The 21,974-nt window shown below is 40.2% G+C and overlaps 1 protein-coding gene and 1 long non-coding RNA gene across 2 annotated transcripts in view; one reads left to right on the top strand and one right to left on the bottom strand.

Moving 5' to 3' along the window:
• The first annotated feature begins 1,028 nt into the window (after positions 1-1,028).
• The window catches only part of tnfrsf21 (tumor necrosis factor receptor superfamily, member 21), a 66,411-nt gene continuing 45,465 nt past the window's right edge, over positions 1,029-21,974 (top strand). The window contains exons 1-2 of the mRNA XM_034150412.1: positions 1,029-1,374; positions 17,051-17,723. Of these exons, the coding sequence (XP_034006303.1) occupies positions 1,348-1,374; positions 17,051-17,723 (700 nt within the window). The 5' untranslated portion in view covers positions 1,029-1,347. The remainder of the gene's footprint in view (positions 1,375-17,050; positions 17,724-21,974) is intronic.
• On the bottom strand, positions 10,428-20,696 carry LOC117498371. Its single transcript, XR_004557576.1, has 3 exons — positions 20,588-20,696; positions 11,801-11,919; positions 10,428-10,502 (listed from the first exon to the last, which is right to left on the bottom strand). It is a non-coding gene; the product is annotated as an uncharacterized LOC117498371 (long non-coding RNA).

The raw sequence follows: 21,974 nt of genomic DNA, 5'->3' as shown, positions 1-21,974 counted from the left end.
CATTCAAAATCTTACTTAAAGGTGGGGTAGGTAATTTTGGAGAAACCAGCTCGAGTGCGCTAGGATTTGAAAATACACAACCGGAAAAAATCTGCCACTTCCTTACAGAGCCCCTCCTCCAACACACACGAACGCGCACATGACCAATGAGGGCACGAGATAAGTTTGTGCACAGATGGAAGGCTGACAGGCAGATAGGCCATCCAGTTATTTTAGCCGGGCCGGCTAAAATGATTGGTCGTGCTTTTTACAGTACTACGGCTTCCACAGATGACATTTTTTTATGGATATTTTGTCAAAGCACTTAAGATATTCATTGCTATCGGGATGTTAAGAGCATTCCATGGAATATAACAAAAAGTGTATCTCGAGCCGGTTTCTCAAACTTACCTACCCCACCTTTAAGTAAAGTATGAAAGTATTGGCATGACATATACTAAAAGTACCAACATTAAAAGTGTTCGTTTTGCATATTGGCCCATTTTAAATTCAGTAAATTAATATTTCACATCTTAAATTACTGCATTATGCTTTTTGATGCATAACTGTGATCATCAGTTGGTAATTACTTAGCTTACTGCTATCTTAACGTGTAATTACATAATTATTGAAATTATAGTTTATTTATAACAATAATTTTACCAAAATGTAGTGGAGTAGAAATATAGAAGAAGAAGCATACAATTAAAATACTCAGGTAAAGTACAATTACCTCCAAATTGTAGTCTGTTACGTAATTGTACTTTAATACATTCCACCAGTGAGTGTGAGAGGTTCGGGTCTGGAGGGTGTTCGGCTCGGTTTGGACCACTGTCTAACGGTACAACATGGGAGGTTCTGTCTCTCGAACCGGGCTCACCTGCATGAACAACCCCCCATCCCCCGCAGCTCCCTCCCTGTACGGGCTTCAAACACACGTGCAACCTTTCTAAAGAGCTGCGATTGGCTGCAACGCCTCTCTAAATCCCGCCCCTGCCTGCCTACGTCAGCGCGGCAGTGAGAGGCGCTCCGCAGCGGTGAAGCAGAGCCGCACTGCACACTGAACCAGCCTGGACGGGGCGAGGCGGCGATCACACTGTGGCCCTCATCCATCATCGCTATGGGAATTACCACAGCGTTCTTCCTGAACCAAGCCCTGATCCCGTACTACCTGAAACCGGTCCACCTGGAGACCCGGACTATAAAACACTGCAGTTGAGAGCAGCACAGAGCCCGGCTCAGTCTCTCCTCCGGTCCACTGAGGGAGGGGATCATGATGATGACAAGCATCTAGAGATGAGCAGTGGTTTCTCTCAGCAGACAACTTGACATAGGAAGTTTGCTCATCTGTATTTTGTATCTCACACGATGTCTGCCCTGTGTGTGTCCGCAGTGGTGAGTAGCATTCCGTTTCACTCACTGCTTGTTCTTATTCTTTATTCTAAGGACTCCTCCAGCAGGTTCTCCATTTAAAGGGACAGTGCCTGTTTTTTCCGTCCCACTCAGAACTTTAAGTCAAGTTATTTCCAACTTTGACTGTCAATTCATATTTTTCTATTTGTATTAAATACAGCAGTGTGTCACTCATTCCCACAGTGGAATGATGGAGAAAGAAAAGGCACTCAGCAGTCTATTGTTTACCCTGTAACACCCTGTGTCGCACAAACAACTGGGACACAGTGTCAGTCAATTGACTTTAATCCGGAAACTTAACAAAGACATGCTTTGATTTCATGTCAACAAGAAAGGAAATCAAGTGATTACATGGAATGATTGGGCAATTTAAATTAAATTTTCATTAAAAAAATAAAAAAATGTTATGATGCAGACAGGATTCCCCTTCTTCACATGGTGGAGGTGTCCCTTGGTTATGCCAGTGATGTGCTGAATGTAGTTGGATCTGCAGCTGCTGTTTATGCAAGGTCTCCTCATCCTCAGTGAGTCAGATGAAGCACCAGCACAAAGACTTTGCCTTTGTCTCCACTCAGAGCTGTCATGATCATTACATTCAGAGGGGTGCATTTGGAGGATGTTGCTAGGATGGTGGAACAGATTTGATATTATCACTAGATGTTCAAGGGAAGAAATGTGAATTCAGTTTAAAGCAGCAACAAAGCTTACGTATACCAAGGTTTAGCTTTTTTGGCAATTCATTTGACATTTGATCAATCTAATTACTTAAATGTATAGTTTGTTAAGAGCCTTGTGTTCTCTTTTACCAACTTAAGGACTAAGCGTTTTAAAAAGCCAAATAAAAAAATACAAAATAAGAACATTTGAGTAAGCTATATACTGTGTGAACACGTCTGCTTATGCAAACATCCATTGTATTACAAACAAAAAAGATTTTTGGACTTTATTCAACATGGAGAGTTCTTCTTTTGATGTTGTTGTTTTTTGGGATTTTAAGAAATGGTTACAGAGCATATTTAACAAAATGAATTACAGTTTAAACTAAATACATAAAACAACAATCCAGTTCCTGATAAATCATATAAAAACGTTTGAACAATTAGAGGTATTCTACAAACAGAGTCGCTCAGGTGTTGCCTGTGTTGTTGCATTAAGCTATCAGCTATGGCCAGGTGCTGTTTGTATCTTTATGTATGGATTTTCTTTTGTTTTTATACTTTCTCTCTTTGACAACGCCACATTTCCATATGTATCATGTGTCGTTATTATAAAGAATGTTAATATGGGCTATATATCAGGAGGCCAATGTTTGTTACTGACAGAACCCTGGCCAATGAAGATTTGTTTTAAAGCTAACTAGTGTATTTGTGGTAGGACTAAGAAAACAGATGGTGATGCCTTATTAAGATGCAGACACAACATCAGAAGCACTTGGAATGGATGGAACTGGATTCAAATAGAAAAAGTGCTCTTCAAGCACTGCATCATGAAGAACCTCATAACATTACTGGCATTAATTGGTTCTTCTATACCTCACATATACATTTTAATTGAAGTTAAACCACCTGTATTGCCACTGAACACTGATTCTAAATTAGTTGCATTATTGTTTCCAATCATGCTAACTATTCCAACAGGCTACTATCGTGTCATTCAGAGTGACTTTTGTTTACAGGTTATAGATTGGTGCAGGAATGAGTTCTAAAACCCGGAAATTAGTTAGCATTTTACCACTTCTTGTTCTCTAGTCTCAAATGCAACGTGTTTTGGTTGGATGCCATGTGTTTAACACAAACTGAAGAGATATTCACGTTTTATTCTGGAATACGTCACTAAACAGCCCACACATGAATGTCCTAAACTTATATGTGTCACAAAAACACTGGTTGCTAACAAGTGACTAAAAACATTACTAAACCTCATCACGTCAAACATTAGCTGGCGTTAGCTTAGCGGTGGTAAAACGCAGACCGGGATGTAGTTTGTTTATAGCCTAACGTTAACATTTAGATTCTGTTAATTGCAACTGTGCTTAAAAAATCACACTACTGGACAAATGATCAGCTCAGTTGTTGCAGTGCTTCCTGCTTCAGTCATCTGCAGTAAACTGAAATATCAACACAAAAATAATCATCGCCGGCTTTTGTCAGTGATAAATTCAGCTCGACTGAGTCCAAACAGAGCCTCTTTCTCTGGGCTGGAATGAGCGTGACTGTAGAGCTGGAGGACACAGGGACACACAGCAACAGGTGCCGCTGTGGGGGGGAACATGTGTGTGAGCGTGCCTGTTGGTTGGGGGAGGGCAGTGAGTAATAGTGAATGAATGAGTGCAGTAGCTCGTGTGTGTGTCTGTGTGTGTTCATGGTGGGCCTTACTTAAATTGGTTAGTAATTACAGCTTAATGTCTTCTGCCACACACAAACACAAACATACCACCCACACCCACATATTTGTACACACGCATATTATTATGTAACAATTGTGGTCCAACACACCTATGCATGCACACACACACACACACACACACACACACACACACACACACACACACACACACACACACACACACACACACACACACACACACACACACACACACACACACACACACACACACACACACACACACACACACACACACACACACACACACACACACACCAGCTCAGTCTGTAGGGGCTTAGCTTGACCGCTTCAAATTCCAGAATGGACAAAGTAAGGACAGTGGACTGGTACTTTTAGAGGTGCCAGCTAGCCTTCTGGGAACTGCTGAGGCGCTCTTGAGCAAGACACTAGACAGCCTGCCAGTCGCTGTATAATAGCTGCCCACTCCCTTCTAAGTACTAGGAGGGGTTAAAGGCAGAGTATACATTTCACTGTGTGTGGTGTTGTGTACATGTACTGTGATCAAAGAGGAATTCATTACAAAATCCTCCATTTAATATATTCTGCACAAACACACTGTAGCTTATTTGTTTTCTGCATTGACCCAGTTAATAAAGTAATTCCTGAAAATGTGCACACATTTCTTAAAGATGACAATGTTGAGCATGCTGAAACTCCACAGAGTTGGTCTACTTCCTGCTCTGTGGTTTAGTTTGTTGCTGCTCAGCGTAAATCCCCGTCACAGTCTGAGTTCAGTGTGTGCTGCAGACAGACGGACAGCTCTTCCTCATTCTTTACAGACCGTACAAGTCTCTCCACATGCAGTTAACTTTGTATTATTGGGATGTTGTTAAAATATGACACTCCTATCTGATGTTCATTTTAAGCTTAATGGGTGGGTTCATTTTCCCTTTATGTTGAAGCCATGGGGCAAGTCACAAAAAATGCTGCATATATCAATATACATTAACAATCTTTTTATTTCAACAGTAGGTTAACTGTCTTTTCCAAACAAACATGCCAGGTGTATTCATTTCTCACAACAGCAGATAGTAGAAAGAATGAATAGACCGTTTCTATACGGTAAGGGTTATAGTACATTATCCGATTAAACACACTTGGTATCCTCCTTAGAAAGGTTAAATAAAACACGATGAAGAAGCATTCTCGGTGTTAGACAAAATATGTTGTAGGAACATTTGGTTTCATTTTATTAACAGCCCAACCCAAAACACCTGGCTAAATGCAAAAAAAACTAAGCAAAACTCATCATAGGGCTACTCGACACGTTGTATTTCACTTTCACAAAGAGGGGGAACTTGCAAGACACAGATACAAAAATTAAAAAACCGTTTTCAAAATGAAAGTGACAGTAGAGTTTTAGGATTTAAAGTCCTTTATATGGATCACGCTACATTGTATACTACATTTTGTTGGTGTCTTTTGTCGGAGGGGCACAGATTACACATTCTCCACCCCCAGCTTTCTGTTCAAAATGTCACTACACATGTGTTGCTGAGATAAACCCTCATGACATCACTATGACACCATCGGGGCTATTTATTTTAGACTTTACAAAGCTCCTGCAAAGATGCAGATGTTTTGCTAACAGTATTGAAATCAATGGAAAAAAATACTTTGTTCTGGTATTACAATGTCAGCACACTTATCCACTAAAATGGGACCTTGAGAGGCTTTAGTTTAATTTAGGTACTTAATTTAACAAGTAATACTGGAATTAAAGAAGGGCACTTTTGAGTAATTCAGCTTAAGTGACAGGTGTTTCTCACTTTTAATTGTGGTGGATTTAATCAGACTCTACTCTAAACTTACTGAAATGGAATGTTGTGGTTAAAGTACTTAAATACCAGAATCATAATGTCAACCCAGAAACTTACCAGTGACGTCACATATTTTTTTGTACAATTCACATCAATTTCTCAGTAATGAGACATTGGGTGTTTACTGTAATTCTACTGAGGTATTACATCAATAATGCATTGATTTTTCAGAATGCTCTAGGCCAGTGGTTCTCAACTGGTGGGTCGCGACCCAAAAGTGGGTCGCAGATGTGTGAGTTTTTTCTTTTTTCAGAAAAATTTCAAACTTATTTTTGAAGGCCCGTTTTCTAATGCTGTGCATTCAGTAGGCGTTGGACTGGAAGTACCGGAGATCATAAACGGCTTTGAAAACTTCTGTCACGTAGTGATCATCTTCTCAATAAAACATCCTTGCTGATGTTTTTTTCAGTCTTCTGGCCAATCAGAATCAAGATTGTTGCCGGAAGTCCCCACGGAGAATAACTTTGCGGTAGAACCAGAGCCCTATAATAGAAGAGTTGCGACAGCGGAAGTCCAAAATGCTTGATCGTCACGTGGTTCATGGAGACTCAGATAGTTCCCGGAAGTTCGTGGCGGGCCATTTTACTGCATTAATAACAGGAGATAGAACTGCGATTTTTGGTAATTAGTGGTCAATAAAGGTTTTGATTTGCAATATTTATACAACATATCAATATGTGTATGTAGTTACATCAATATGTTTTAAAAAAAAAGTCAAATTCGCTAATATTTGAGGATTAAGATAAGATAAGAAGTACTTTATTGATACCAATTTGGGAAATGTTTGCATTGCAGCAGCAAAAGACAAGGCATTGTACATTAGAGAAGGTAAAATACTAGAAATAAACAATCCAAAATGTAAACATCTCAAATAGAATTAAAATAGCATTACAAAAAGTAGAACATATACATAGATAGTGTGAACAGCTATCTTGCCTGCCTTGTTGACATATACATGTTAGGCTAACGTTGCCTTGGTTAAAGAGCCTGTTGCTGTTGTGTATTGCTTTGAATTCTTTAAAACAAATATTATCTTCTTAAACTTGTATGGTAGTCAGAAGCATCACATCCTAATGTTTATTGATATATTTAGAGGGAGGGGATGGGAAGGAAGGTTTCAAAATTCTGATTAGATTAATTTCTACCATTTTAATTCATGGTGGTTTCAGTAATCCCATGGTAATTGAGGACATAAGTAATATAAATGACTAATGTAATATGTATGACTTCCAGAAAGGACAGGAGACCGACAGGTGCCTATCAATGATTGTCAACTGACAGCACAATGAGTCAAAGGACTAGCAGCAGCAGCATGATGATGTTAAATGTGTTGTTTTAGGAACATTACATTACATTACATGTTACTTATTAGACGCTTTTATCCAAAGCGACTTACATACTCAATATTGTGGGCAATCCCCACAGGAGCAATTTGGGGTGAAGTGTCTCAGGGACACAACGACATGCTGACTGCAGTGGGGTTTGAACCTGTGACCACCTGATCCGAACACCTACGGATAACCCACTATGCCACACGCCCCCATTGTAAATAAATGGAATTCAATAAACATTAAATAGGATGTCATGCAGTTTGTCTGTGCCTTTTCCTCCGTGTTGTCCTGGCATATAGTCTCCTCCATGGTTTGCTGTGCTGCCTGGGGATGCTCCAATCGCTCAGAGAAAGGAGTACAAATGTAAAGTTTCCCCACTGACACAGAGAGGAGGAAAGAATGGCTGGCTCAAGTCAGCAGGAGCAATTTAACTATCACAAAAGACAACAACAGCAACAAAATTATGTGAGGTAATCATATTTTTCACAAAACGAAGATCACACCATTGGGAAGCTTAATGTCCGTTTAATACAAATAAGGAACAGGGAGAGGGTTGCAAAACTCTGGGAGTTGAGACTCAGGTGCAGGGTGAGGGTCTCATTGCAGGTCTTCAGGCTCCATTGAATCCCCCTGAGGTTCTTGTGCTGAAAGAGGGAGACAAAGACAGGAGAAAGGGTTAGATACATCTAGCAACCTATAGGATGGGAAATTGCTAACCTATTTTAAAGTCGACCTATTATGCTATATTTGAAAAAGATATTGTACTGTATACCTATATAAAACATGTCTGTGAAGTCTTTTTTTCAAAATACCAAACAGATCACCCATTGTAGCCATGCCTCATACTGCTCAAACCCCTCTTTTGAAGCCATGTTAGAGAAACGCAGATTTTGGGTCCTTAGCTTGAAAAAAATTAATAAGAGGAGGCGGAGCTAATGCCTGATCAGAATTCTACCGGAGATAAAGTTAAATTCGGTTGTGATATTTCGCCATCCTGTTTAAACCACGTCAAGGATTATTTCTGAAATAGTATGGAGCTCAAATGCTTTTTCTCTTGCAGGTTTATCACAAGGTGAGTTCTTTTTTTATTTCCTGCTTTTTAAACACATGTGCTCTACAGTACAGGTTAGCTCTGAGTGTTAGCGAATGTAAACAAAGACGTCCAAAACACGTCAGGCATTGTTTTCTGATAGCAACTTTCTGTGGGTCCGCCGCCGATTCAACGTCAGATCGGATGGAATCTGTATCCGCTCGCTGTACACCCGTTTTTAAAAGATTTGGGTACGGAGGAAAAGAGAGAGGGTTTTATTTTCTGACGCTGCGTGAGTTCCCCGACGCACCGGGGACACATATTTATGTATAAAAGACATCACAAAGTGCATTTGCATGATAGGTCCCCTTTAAACTTACCTTGTGTTTTCACTCTCACTTAAGTCCCTCTCCCTTTGCAACATAATATAGGCAGGTAATAATCAACAGAATCACAAAGACAATATGGCTCTGCTAAAAACACTCACTCATAAGTTACGTTTTTGTTTACTGTTTAGAAGTCTCAAATATGCACTCTAAATCCATATCAATAGCGATGTATCGCAAAAATAGCTCTCTTCCTTATTATTATGTAACGTTAACTATAATATACTAGCTTGAACTCCAAAATGGATATCCTCATTTCACCACCTCCACCCACTACAATCACACGCCCCAATGTTATATTTAACTAATATTTAACTCCCTCCACCCCGCATAAAATCACATTTAGAAGCCCCTTTTCTCTAATTCCACAACGTTGGACGAAATGACATTAAGAGAACGGAATTTACAATTAAAAGGCTGATCATGGTTAACGTGTGTTGCTAACTTTATCCGGTATCCTAGCCTAATCTGTTATCGTTCCCTAAATCTACTCATTTAGAGGGGGATAATCCACTAACATGCTTTAATTCACATGTTAATTTGATTCAGATGTGCTGATAATATCCGCAATATAAATCTTTAAACGTCTTACCTTTGAAAGTCCATCACAAACGGTCTATTATGCTGCAACTATACTGCGCTGCTAGCTTTGCCGCTAACTTCCGGGAACTATTGAGGAGGCTCCACGATCCGCCATTGCTGTAAGAAAATTGTCCATTGGAGTGAACGGAGATGTCGCAACTCTTCTATTATAGGGCTCTGGGTAGAACTATTCTTTATACATCCATGGGTACAACTTCAGATAAAAATGAACACATAATGAAATATGACCCCCAGTTTGACGATTGACAGGTCACAGAACAATGGGAGCTGTCTACCCTTACCCACAATTTAAAGTAATTCACACAGACTATTACTCTTCTCTCTGTGTAGAGCAGCAAGTGAAAAACAAACAATGGCATAAAATATTATTAATATGTCGGGTAGTAATAGATTTATTTCTTTTCTTTTCAGAGTGTACCAGAATGCGTAGTTTATATGTTAGTATTTCTAAAAATCTCCTGGGGGACAATCCCCCCAGACCCCCCTTCTGGGGTTGGGTTTTCAGCATGTCACATTTTTCACGTGTGGTAAATTTGCAGGATTGGCTCCAAGTCTGCCTTTTTATTGATACAAGTGTGCCTTTTTATATTATACAGTTCAGCTATGATTCTAGAAACTTGATGACCATCATCTCATTAAACCTTTTTTTAAAGCATACTTTAGTTCTGTGAAGGGATTTATGCACTGTACTTCACTTTAATTAATATTGTATGCTGAAAAGCATATATATTACAGCACGATTTTTTGTTGAATAGATTTGAGTGGTTCAAAATGTTGGGTCGCGATTTATTGACAAAGGAAAAAAGTGGGTTCCGAGGCCTGACCAGCTGAGAACCACTGCTCTAGGCAGCACATGCGCAAAGAGGTGGGACATATTGTTCTTGAATATGATACTGTGTGTGTGACACAGAGACATCACCCATGTTAACACACCCTCATCCACTAATAGGGCTGTGGCAATTTGACAAATATATATAATTCAAACGAGAATACATTTTTATAATTCTCTATTATCACTTTTTAGGCTAGACGTACATTCATTTATTTCCCCTATTATTTCATTCAAAACTGTTTTGTTCATTTTGAACTAAAGTTCTTAGAATCTAAAAAATATTTCAAGTCAAGTAATTCAAACACAAGATTACAAAAATGGGTTTTAAATATTGGTTATTTATATTTATTTAATTACCAGAAAACACACTTTATTGTGACATTTATTGTTTTTGAGATATGAAATGACCTATATCTGGATAGATGATTTTGTCTATATCACCGAGCCTTATCCTCTGCTTTATTAGTGTCTCGTCTTAACTCTTATACCAGTGTAAACAAACAGTGTCTGATCAAGTATGTGTGCAGACATGACCAATCACATGCCAAACATGTGCAGACTGCTCACACACAAGAACAGGGAAGAGGTTCAGGTTTAACTACCTCTCACCTAAAAAAAGATGTACCCTCTCACTTTTGCTTCTGCTCCACTGCCTTCCGGGCCAATTGGGTCCTGGGCGTGTCTCTGATTGGCCGGCTGCTCCTGGGGGTAGAGTTACAGGGTGTTCTGCTCAGACAGACAGTCAGCGGGCAGGGAGTCACACAGTTGGCTGGTTGTTTCATTTGTGTGTGTGTGTGTGTGTGTGTGTGTGTGTGTTGTATTATGGAATTGTGTGTTTCACAGGAACCTGCTCTGCAGTGCAGTGGTGCCACAATGTTTCCTCTGATGTAAACAAGAGCTGCCTGAGGACTCCACCCACTGTGTTTTGCTTCACTCTGTCAGTGCGTCACAGAGGCATCAGCTGAGAGGTCCACTAATGGATCAAACCTCAGCATACAGCATAGTCAAAGTCCTTTAAATTGAGTTGCACCAGCAAGCATAGATCCTAACTAATTTAGAAAAAATGACTATTACCGCTAGTTACAAAATCATACACCATATACTGTTTGAGGGAGCGTAGTAACAATGAAATCACCCATCTATTTGTGGACTACCATTTTGAAGCCACAAGTTTGGCATTTAGTTTTTAGTCATCGTTATCTTGGATTGCTTTATCAGAAGTAACACCAGGTGTTTAGTACCAAACACTGAATAGGACACACCAATTTTTTTATTAACTTTAATAAAAAACAATTGACGAAAACACGGATGATGCAAAAGCCTGTCAATCACAAGGTAGCCACACCCTAAAGCACACCAGCTTTATTGTGTATTTTACTTAACATGGGACCATTATATACACTATGAACATCATGCTGTTTCCAGAATCACAGAACATCTTTACAGGCTGATAACTATTTGTAAAGTTAGTTGAATAACTGTACATTGAGAACAGGGGAAGAAGATGTTAAGAAAAGTCTTGGTCGTGCCTTCCGCAAACATATTGTAGTGTCTACTGGGTGGAAGGTCATCAGCATTGTTAGCAGATACAAGGAAATCTGTGAAGTCTTCAGTTTGTAGAAATCTTTCTGTGATTCTGGTGAAGCTTTGCAAAGTCTGAGAAAATAACTGGTGATGTCATAGTGATGTCATTAGGGTTACATTTGTTGTGAAGCCAGGGGTCAAAGAGGTGAAGCCAAAAGTCCCTTAAACCTGTTTTCTTTCCAACATCCAGGAAGGGGTTCTATTTCCATAAAAGTCTATGAGAAAATGAACCTACTGCTCACTTGATTTGATACCTCAATGTCTTTATTTGTTCCTTTTATGTCTCAAGTATAATCGGGCCTGGGACTAAAGATTTTCATAGCCAATATTTACTCTGTAGCTGTTATGCGTATGACAATACATCCTCTGAATCTTGAATATTTTAAAGACTGCAGTGCATAAGGAGCTGGACAAACCTATGTGGGAGTAAAAATGGATTAGAAGAGCCCAGATCTCCTCATCTCCCTGTGTCTGGCGTCTGATTGGCTGTCCGGCCTATGCACCAGGTGATGTAGTTTATAGGCAGTGCGGCAAGCTGTAGAGACAAAGTTGGCATAATAAGAGGAAGGCTGGCAGCACTCAGACTGAAATTGATTCATGCTTTGCTGAACTGCAGAGGTGGCTGTGTAGAGAGCCTGTCTGCTATCTGTGTGTGTGCATGTGTGAAGTCTGTGTTAGCAGGGATGTACTGACAAAGTGCCAGCACTGCACTTTGTCTCCTCTTCTGCTTTTTGTGTCTTTGTTGGCATTTGATTTTCTTAGTGCCAGTAAGTAGGGTGACAAAAGAGTGTTTGCTTGTGTCTGATAGTAGGGAGTGGTAGTTATAGAGAGTACAGAAAGACACACACACTGACCAAATGTAAGCATCTCATTTGCTCATTGGTCATTAGTTTGCTGCACTTTCCCTGTCATGTTAAATAGCAGTTATTGCAGTAATTATCCTCATTGGCTGATTTACTGTAAGTGCTCACAGAACCTCATCATCTGGGTCAGTCAAGAGCATATGACCAGTCTTCCATTGACTTCAATACATTTCATTTTATGATATAGTTGAGAGCATATGCATGTAAAACTCTATATTTACTTTACATTAATGCAGAGTGACATAAGTCACCATGGTACAGTATATAAACACGTTGCAAAGTAAATAGGTGTGACAAGGTACTGTAAATATTTCTTAACTCTATATAAAATGTATGGTTAATAATTAACATCTACAGTATGTTTAGTGTTTCATATGTGGTTTCTGTAGCTCACTTGCAAATATTAAAATGCATGTCAAGTAGTCGATATCTGCGATACATTTGGCATTTTGCCATCCAATACAAAATAAATGTAAATGTTTTTATGAAGAGATAAAACGAGATAAAATGAGTGGGTAAAATGAAATTGGGAACTTACAACCCACTTAAAACGAACTTAACTTTGAAGCAGACTGTAGTGGTTAAACACAAAACAACATTCTTAGAAAAACAAATTAAACTTGGCCTTGCACTTTTTGAGCGTAAAGTTTTTCAACATTTTTAACAGAAGACATTTGACGTATCACAGCAAGAAAAGCACAGGTGTAAATAAAAATATGTAATGAAAAACTATTTTGGGGGGGGGGGCGCAATAGGTGGTAATTCAAGTTTAAAAGTCTCAAAAATGCTACAACTACTGTCACAAACTGGATGAATGTGAAGTATGTTGTTAAAGGAGGATGAAAGCGTAATCAAGGAGCACTATTGGAGTGACTTTGATGGTTATTGGACTCAGGATTAATTCATTTGGATTCCCGCTGTATGAAGAAATTAAAGGACGGCGCAAGTAGAAACAATTCACAAAGAGATTAAACTGTTTAAAACACATGCTCAAAGTAAGCTGGATTATGGCGATGTGTTTATGTGGATTCAATAGTCGTAAATAATCTACAAAATGGAGGAGACCGATCTGATAGGAGCAACTGTGACAAATAATCTGAAACCGGCATGGACAATGACTATGTTTTAAAAATACGCTTATCCAGAAAAGCCTGGTTTGGACACTTTACGGGCAGAAGAAACATTTCTATTAAAGAAAGAATTATACATTTCTGTCTTTTTATGCCTATAATAGCTACTAACTTGAATTTTTATTCAAATTAATTAATCAATTATTTTTTATATTTTATTGTAATGTAGAGACAAGGCTTTTAGTGACAATCATGTATTGCGTTTTAATTATATGTAAAAAAAAAAAAAAGTCTAAATATGATATTTGGCCTCAAATCATCTGAGGCCTGGCGCCCCCCCTGCGATCTTTGGCCCCCCCCAAGGGGGGCGCGCCCCCCAGGTTGGGAACCACTGATCTATATCATTGATACCTTACATTTTTTTATCAAGCTCCTTTTCTTGACTCTCAGGAATTGCCTGGTATTTCTTAATGAGCCTGCTTCCCCAGACAAAAATCGGCATCACAGTTTCCGGCATGAAAACTATGAGCGTCCTTTACTAAGCCAACACACAGTTCTTGTTTTTTACGGGCATGCCCTCAGTTATGGTATTGTTCAGGGCATGCTGCTTCTCAAATAAATCTCTAAAAACCAGCAGAAAGAGCCACGGGGGGGCCGTGTCTCGTAACAAGCAACATTTTCTCTTCCTGCGTCTTACATTGATGTGAATGAATGCATTGATGTTCTACTGACGAAACAGAGTTATGAGCAGCACGTCGAGAACACGCTCTGATGTTTATGGATGAGGTTCTGGGAATGAACACAAAGAGCAGAATGGGTGGTGTGGTTAAAAGGGCAATGGAGCGCTGAAAGAATGGACTGCTTTATTCTTATTAGCACTAATCACAAAATCAGTTTGTCTTCCTTGACATTTTCATTAAGAGACGTTTGTGGGAAATGACTTTTTGTAGCCCTCATTCCTTCTTGATGTCTTAGAATAAGTCTAAAGTCTTAGACTAAAATAAATAGATTTTTTCCAATTTTCTCAATAGTAGATCCAATTAAAGATGTCCAAATACTTTAAACAACATGTATGAATTGTATGGATAAAGTGAATTGGCCTCTAACCTCTTCACTTTTAAAGGAACCTTAAGGCAATGATACTACACTGAAGAAACTGAAACATTGACCTTAATTAAATGAATTTGGTCAACATATTTCACATAACTATATTAGGTTAGTTGAAAGCAATAATATTAATTTTAAATAAAAAATATTACGTCAAACTTAATATTATTGCTTTCAACTAACCAAATGCAGTTATGTGAAATCTAATATAATTTAAAAAAAAAAATGTCTTGCAATCTTGCACAAGATTACCAACAAATGAGACACAGTAATATCACAATAAGAAAACATAAAATGCAAGTTGAATCAAATAGATTTGAATGAGCATTAGTTTAAAGAAATCCAATATCTTACATAATGAAAAATAGACCAAAATGCATTCAACTTTAAACATTATTGACATTGATTCTTGTTTTTTCCCATTGCAATCTTGGAAATAATCCAATCTAACCTAAATCGGCCCCCTCCCCCAAATGCATAGTGCAACATTATAAATCTTCTGCCCCCTATGACCCCACCACTTTTCAACCCAAAGTGACGCCCTTGGGTATGACCCTAAACAAAGTGTTTGTTCAGTCCTAACAGATGACCAACAGTAATGTAAGATAAGATGGACCTTTGTTTATCCCTGTGGGGAAATTCAGGAGTTAAAGCAGCAACAGAGTGAGAGTGAAGAACAGGACAGTTCAGATTCACACAAGGTACTGTGCGTCATCAGCAGAATTCTCCCCTCACTGCATCACTGCTATCCCACCAGAACTGTTTGTTCTGCATGCACACACAAGGGTTGCTAATCGTTGTCTGAAAACACACTCTCAGCAGGGAAGAACACACTGACACACACACTGTCACTGTGTATCCTCCTGTTTGGCTTCTGTGTCAGATCAGAGTCATCATTCTTGCCGGGAGTGCATTGGTGATTGAGAGGATGGTGCCAAGGTCAAGACATTTTGTCTCTCTCAATTGAGTAGAAAGAGGGTTAAAATACGATGATTGAAAAATACAATACAAGCACAAGTTAAATCCAACATGAGTTGAACTACAATTACAATACATTTCTAAATAACTTTCACTAAGAATGTTTAATTTTTCCACAAAGGAAACAAGAGACAGTACAACACTGTCAGCCCTCGAGCATTATGTAATAGGAGGCTGCCTGATGGTATTCCTCCAACATGACTCAGTCCTTTAGACATGTGTGGGTTATTCCCCTAAACCCAGTGAGCTGTCAGCTTCCCAGCAGAGGTGAGAGTAAAGCCAGAGTTATGTTGCATGTCTTCAAACCCCCCCCCCCCCTGCACTGCCGGGCACTTAATTTAAGAGGGACAGAATGAGTCAAGGGACTGAGAACATACAGTGACCCTGCATTAAATGGGTTTTCAAAGAGATGTTTTCCTACAAATCTCATCAAAGAAACACCATCCATTGGGAAGCTAAATGGTAGCTCCGGAAATTGGACTTTCCTGAGTCCATGTAACCCTAAACACATTCATGTCTGCTGCCTGTGATGTTTCCAACCAAATATTGTAATGATAAATCTTTGCATGGCTTACTCACTGTTTGTCAGGAGACTATTTTGGATTGGGCAACAACATGCTTTAGTTGTGTGGGTCTTATTCGATGTGTTCAAACCAATATAAAAAATGCATCTTAATGGAAAAGGAGTCTCAATTATGTTGGAATGAGCGCTTTGGGTTCTTTTGTGTCAGTGAGCTGTCCATCTGTCGGTCCATTTATCTGTTAAATCCCTTTAATCCGGAACAAGATAGATAAACCTCTGATCACTAATAAATATGTGGGTATTCATGGTCTGTGGATGACAATCCTAAATGGTGATGGTCTCTTACTAATAATAAGAGACTAATATAACACTGGCAACTGCATAAATAATGCTTTAGCGCTAGGCCTGTCATAACATCAGATTGACATGATTTTTTGATAAGAATTGAAATGATCCTAAGATCTAAAGAAAACTTGAACACATTTAATAAATTATGCTATCATTTAAACCCAACTTTAATGTCTTTTTTGGCAAATGAATAACACTAATTTGTGTGTTTGAAGGAGGAGACAAAGAGAGAACGGAAAGAAACTGAAATTAATTAAGAAGCACTGAATTATTATAAATGTATTATTAGTATCAGTATTTCATTTTAAAATATCACGTTTATTGCGTATGTCGGTTTATTGTAAGAACTCTGTTTAGTGCCACAAGCTTTGCCAGCTTTTTTTCAAAATCTTAACATTTACAAAGGAAAACTGACAACCATTTTGTAATGTTCCCATTAGGTATACACCTTTGTGAGTATGGTTGTATTTTAGCCTTTTGGCATATTATCACAGCTAAAAGCACTCATATCTTGTGACTTGTACTTGTTTATCGTTCTATATGACTGCTGTATCTGTAAATAGGCAACATGTCACATTTAAAGGTGATGATATGTCAATGTTGTCTTCAGAACTTGTTTTTGCTGTCGCCAGCTGGCCAGATTAATAAGTTATTTCAGAAATGTTACTCTAAGTAGTGTGGGATGTAATAAACATGTGGCTTTAATCTTGTTGCATAAAATACAATTTTATTGATTTCTCCTAAACTTCCCCTCTTTCTTCTCTTCCTTCTCCTTAGCTCTTTTGTTCCGTGGTGGTTGGCATCTCGGCCCGGGTTTTAAACACTACCAGCCCCGCCGACCCAGCCCTCCTCTCCCCCCGACAGTATCAGCACACGGACCCCGACTCGGGCACCCAGCTGGACTGTGACAAGTGCCCGGCAGGAACCCACGTGTCGCTCCACTGCTCCGTCACAGCCGTGAGGGAGTGCAGCCGCTGCCCTGAAGGCACCTTCACACGGGGGGAGAACGGGCTGCAGAAATGCCATCCCTGCCGGGGTCCATGTCCAGGGGGTTTCGTTGAGAAAGCAACCTGCAAGCCCACCCAGGACCGAGTCTGCACATGTCCCACCAACAGCTTCCTGTCTGGGGCTGGGGGCACAGAGTGTAAGCCCCACTCGCTGTGCCCACCAGGGACCAGGGTTAGGAGGCGGGGCAGTGAAACAGACGATGTGGTGTGTAAGCAGTGCACCAAGGGAACTTTCTCAGACTCCAGTTCGCTGAAGTGCCGAACCCACACGATCTGCCATGCTCAGGGGCTGCTCACACCGGGGACTAGAGAGACAGATAATGTATGTCGGCCCCTTTCTACCTCTTCAGCCAAGTCTTTCACCACAACCCCCTTACCGGGGCCTGCAAAAGCTGTGCTTCTACAGGAACCTTCATCAACAACGCCTCCATCAGCACTGGAAGGTCAGAGACCCTCCTCATAAGCATTTCCAATTCCTGTATCCGAGTGACTGTGAATATAGGTCCTTTTACTCAACTCAATTAGTAGAGTTACAGTAAGCAGCATCAAATAGTGGCCTTATGATAAATATGCCTTCTTTAGATAGGCTAGCCCCGAAATGCAATGTTGGCTAATAGAAGCTTACTAATACACTTTCACCATAGCCTGGATCTTGGCTGAAGAAATAAACGTATTAACAGTTTAAGCTCAAACTACTTCTTGAAGAAGAACAGCAAATCCATTTAGCGGGTTCTTCTGTGCATCATATCTAGGTTGCTAGCCCAAGGTTTGGAAAAATAGTTGCAACACATAACTCTCCCTAAAACCACAAACTATCATTTTTTTTAATTACTGTTTGGATATAAGGATTGAATGAAGACTTTAACATTTAGGGATATTAAGAAGTCTTATCTTTTTACGGTTATTACCTCTGCGTTTAGTCATCAATTAAGCTAGGCTAATTGCCTTTCTGCTCCACTATATATGACATAGATTTATACTTTCTTCCCTTTAAAAACAGTTTGATAAAACATTATTTCACCTCCTATCCTGCAAAATGGTGCCTTAAACTAAAATAGATTGAATGTGTAGAGTTAATGAAAATGTCTTTACATTAACTAGAGTAAACTGTTACTTTGTAATGAGACTCCATTGGACTCATATTCTGTGTCTCAATGTGGACACTTCCCTTAGTTCACTGCATATCTTACACTGTGAGCACTTAAGCACTGTGTACAAATCAACCATGTGGTGTTGTCTTAAATTGCAAACTTTTGCCTTGCCCTCGACTGAAGTGACCATTACTGCTGTTATCTAATTAGCTAGCTAATCATTCACTGTCGCAAATCATTACAGATTGCTCAATCAACCCAATTAATTTAACATTAGCTTCTTTTCAACACCAGTGGATGGTACATTTATTAAAGAGTAAAATAAATACACTGCATACTACCATATTTTGGTATTGGGACACACGTGCACTAGGGATGCCAGAAACTGACCATGATCAAATTCGAAAATCGGACAGCCCTGGCGAATATTAATCGATTATTCGCCTTCACATAAATAATAAGTATAGTTGAGTATGCACTCAAAATAGCACATGTAAGTACAGAAGTACACACATTTAGACACAGTAATTAGGATCTAAATATGTTTTATATCATGTTCTGATGTTTGTGTAGAGAGTATTATCACACAGTATTGCTCAAGTTGCCTGTTGCAGCATCATTTCATCAATAATTCTGTTGGAATTCCTAAAGAGGACATTCGTAGGCATGGAAACAAATAGGTAGCATCTCAGGAATGTTAGAGTTGTTGTCAGGAGGAGTTATTGGTATTTCAGTCTTCCTCAACTGCCATCCTTTCTTCCTGCTCCTTTCCTCCTATTAGAGGGGAGAATGTGAAACATCCTTCTCTTTGTCTTTATATGTTGCTCTCCTCTCTCCTTCTTATTCCTTGATACTGTTTTTACATCATTCTTGTCTCAATGAGAGGGTCATTACTCAAAATGTACCACCCATACCCATAGCCAGTATACCCCGACCCACACAAAGCCCCCCACACCTTTAACACTGTCACTTCTCTTAGTGTTGGAATGTGATCGATGGCCTCTCAGTCTCACCTACTATCAGTAGAGAGGATGGAAAAGAAGCAGAGCAATAATGTCTTTAACTCTTTTACGTAGCAATAACAGTAGTGATAAATATTTCACTTTGTATAATTCACTCAATGTAAATAGGGGTTGAAGTTACATCACAAATATCCTAGTGTTATGATATTAGGGTCATGCAGAGTGAGATGAGATCGCTGTCCCTTTAAGAGAGAGAGAGAGGGGTGTGGCGCGTGCATGTGTGTGTGTGGTAGAGCGAGAGTGAGCGAGCGAGCGTGTGTATGTTTCTGGAAGTGAAACGAGGCAGCAGAAAAACAGAGGTCTGTGATGTATTTTGTGAAACAGAAGAACAACTAAATAAATGCAACAGCCTCCCAAGAAGAGCTCGCCTCTCTCCAGTCATTTAAGCTAAAGTGGGTTATTGAACCTGAAGCTTGTTGCTTCTGCCCTGGGAGACGACAGAGAGTCATCCCCCCGTTTCCTCGACTACGGTCTGGGAGCCAACAGGAAAGTTCAACAGTAGCAACCGCAGATGTCCAGCAGAAAATGTTCTGTCAATATATATGAACGGGGGTCCAAGAAAAGAGATACTTTTACATGAAAAAACAGCCCCATGTCAGTAAATGTGCTTCATAACAGAAGGTGAGGGAAGAAGTTAGTCGTATTGAAGCTGTAAAGGAGACGGGGTCTCCAGGAAATTGGCTTAGAGATGGCACGGTGTGGATGAGTGTGTCCCAGTAAAAGAACACGGAGAACAGACTTTCCCAGTTTAGTGGTCTTTAATGATACTTGTTCTTGCTGTTAGCCATGTGTGTGGTATGTAACAATAGTACAAACAATGAATGGCATTAATAATAATCACAATATATCTATAATAAACAATTATATAATCAATACAAATGAATTAAACAATTGAGTGAAATACACAAATACAAAGAAGTTAGTAACTAAGCTACCACTATCATCCAGCACCGCTAACAAACTAGAGACATTACTGCCTCCTAAAATATATACTAATATGACTATTTACTACATATAAACACTGACAAGTTTACATTGCACAAATAGACACTCACCCTTATACATTTACGCGCAACACTTAACAGTATAAAGGCAAAGGCAATGTTGAGGAAAAACGGGAGGAAAAGGCACTGTCGTCTCATAAACGAAACTGAAAGTAAACATCATTATTATAACTGGATGCTTGAAGCCTACCCCTGTGTCCCTCTTGCCAGTCCTCGCGGGAATAGCTCCGGCCGGCCTCCGACGGGAGGCTGCCACCCTCGCCCTGGCCAGGAAAGCCCAAAAGCATGACTGGCACATCCTCTAAGTAGGCTCAAGTCCCGCCTCCCCTTCAACAAGGCAGCACAAGAGATTCTCAATTCCACCTCTGAGGACCTCTCCAGAGATGCATGGTTGGCGGCTGCTTGGAGGCAGGAGTGGGAGCTAGCCGGGCCCTCCCGCATCCATCGCTACATCTGGGACCCAGGAGATGGCGCCATAGGAGGAGACGACCTACCACGCCGGCAATGGACCACACTAAACCGTCTACGAACTGGGGTCGGTCGCTTCAAAACATAGATGAAGAAGTGGGGCCTGGCAGACAGTGCTGCATGCGAGTGCGGTGACCCTGAACAGACTGCCGAACACGTAATCACCACCTGCCCTTTATATAGACCACCCTCAGAAGCCAGCCTCTTCGACTTAGGACCAGAGATGCGGGCATGGCTACACGACACCGAGTTGGACCTCTGACGTTACACGAAAGAAGAAGAAGAAGATGTGTGTAGGGACACAAGTTAGCAGGGGAGGTAACCATAGAAACAAAACTTAACAACTTGTTTCCGCGCAACCTTTCGCTGAGCAATGAGCGTAACATGTGAAAGCAGCAGTGGCGGCGCCAGGGTATGGCTGGGGTAGGCTACAGCCAGGGGCGTGGGCCGGTCGAGAGTCCCGGGATGATTTGTAGTCCCAGTCCGCCCCTGGCTACAGCCATACCAAGAAATGGCTTATCCCCACCTTAGCCCACACCATGAAAAATTATGTTAAAGTAAGCAAATTAAATTAAATAATAAGCAAAATGCTAAATGTTGAGAACACAGATTGCGAAAATATACGGGTCGTGTCCACAACACACAAACTGATCCTGCTGTAACAATAAGTGCACGTTACTGATGCAATATGGTTGAGACCATTCGGGCTTATGCTAGAAGAGGGGTGCAAGGAATAGTCTAAGTAGTGGGGGAGTTTTATACACTAAAGGTGTGGAAATTCTCTCGCGCTATAATATCAGCGCGGCCGTGGTCAGATCAAAATATAGGGAGAAGAAGCCTTGAACCTACGGCACAACACGTGTTGTGCACACACACACATAGGAATCATTTAGAAACGATAACGGACTGCGACTTTTAACAACGCTTCTCACCTTTTACGGACTTACCTATGCCAGCGGTAACCAGGTGGTTGTTCCTGAGAAAGTGAACGCCGTGCTGGGGAAGAACGTCACTCTGGGCTGCAGAATAGAGGTGGGCTCAGCCTCAAACTTCACGCAAAGCTCCTGGCAACGCAGTCTCCCTTCAGGCAACATTACCTTGGCAGTGTT

This window comes from Trematomus bernacchii, unplaced genomic scaffold (assembly GCF_902827165.1).
Source record: "Trematomus bernacchii unplaced genomic scaffold, fTreBer1.1, whole genome shotgun sequence".
In the NCBI taxonomy this organism is placed as follows: Eukaryota; Metazoa; Chordata; class Actinopteri; order Perciformes; family Nototheniidae; genus Trematomus; species Trematomus bernacchii.
The sequence above is the reverse complement of the archived record's forward strand: the minus strand, read 5'-3'. Positions and strand labels throughout refer to the sequence as shown.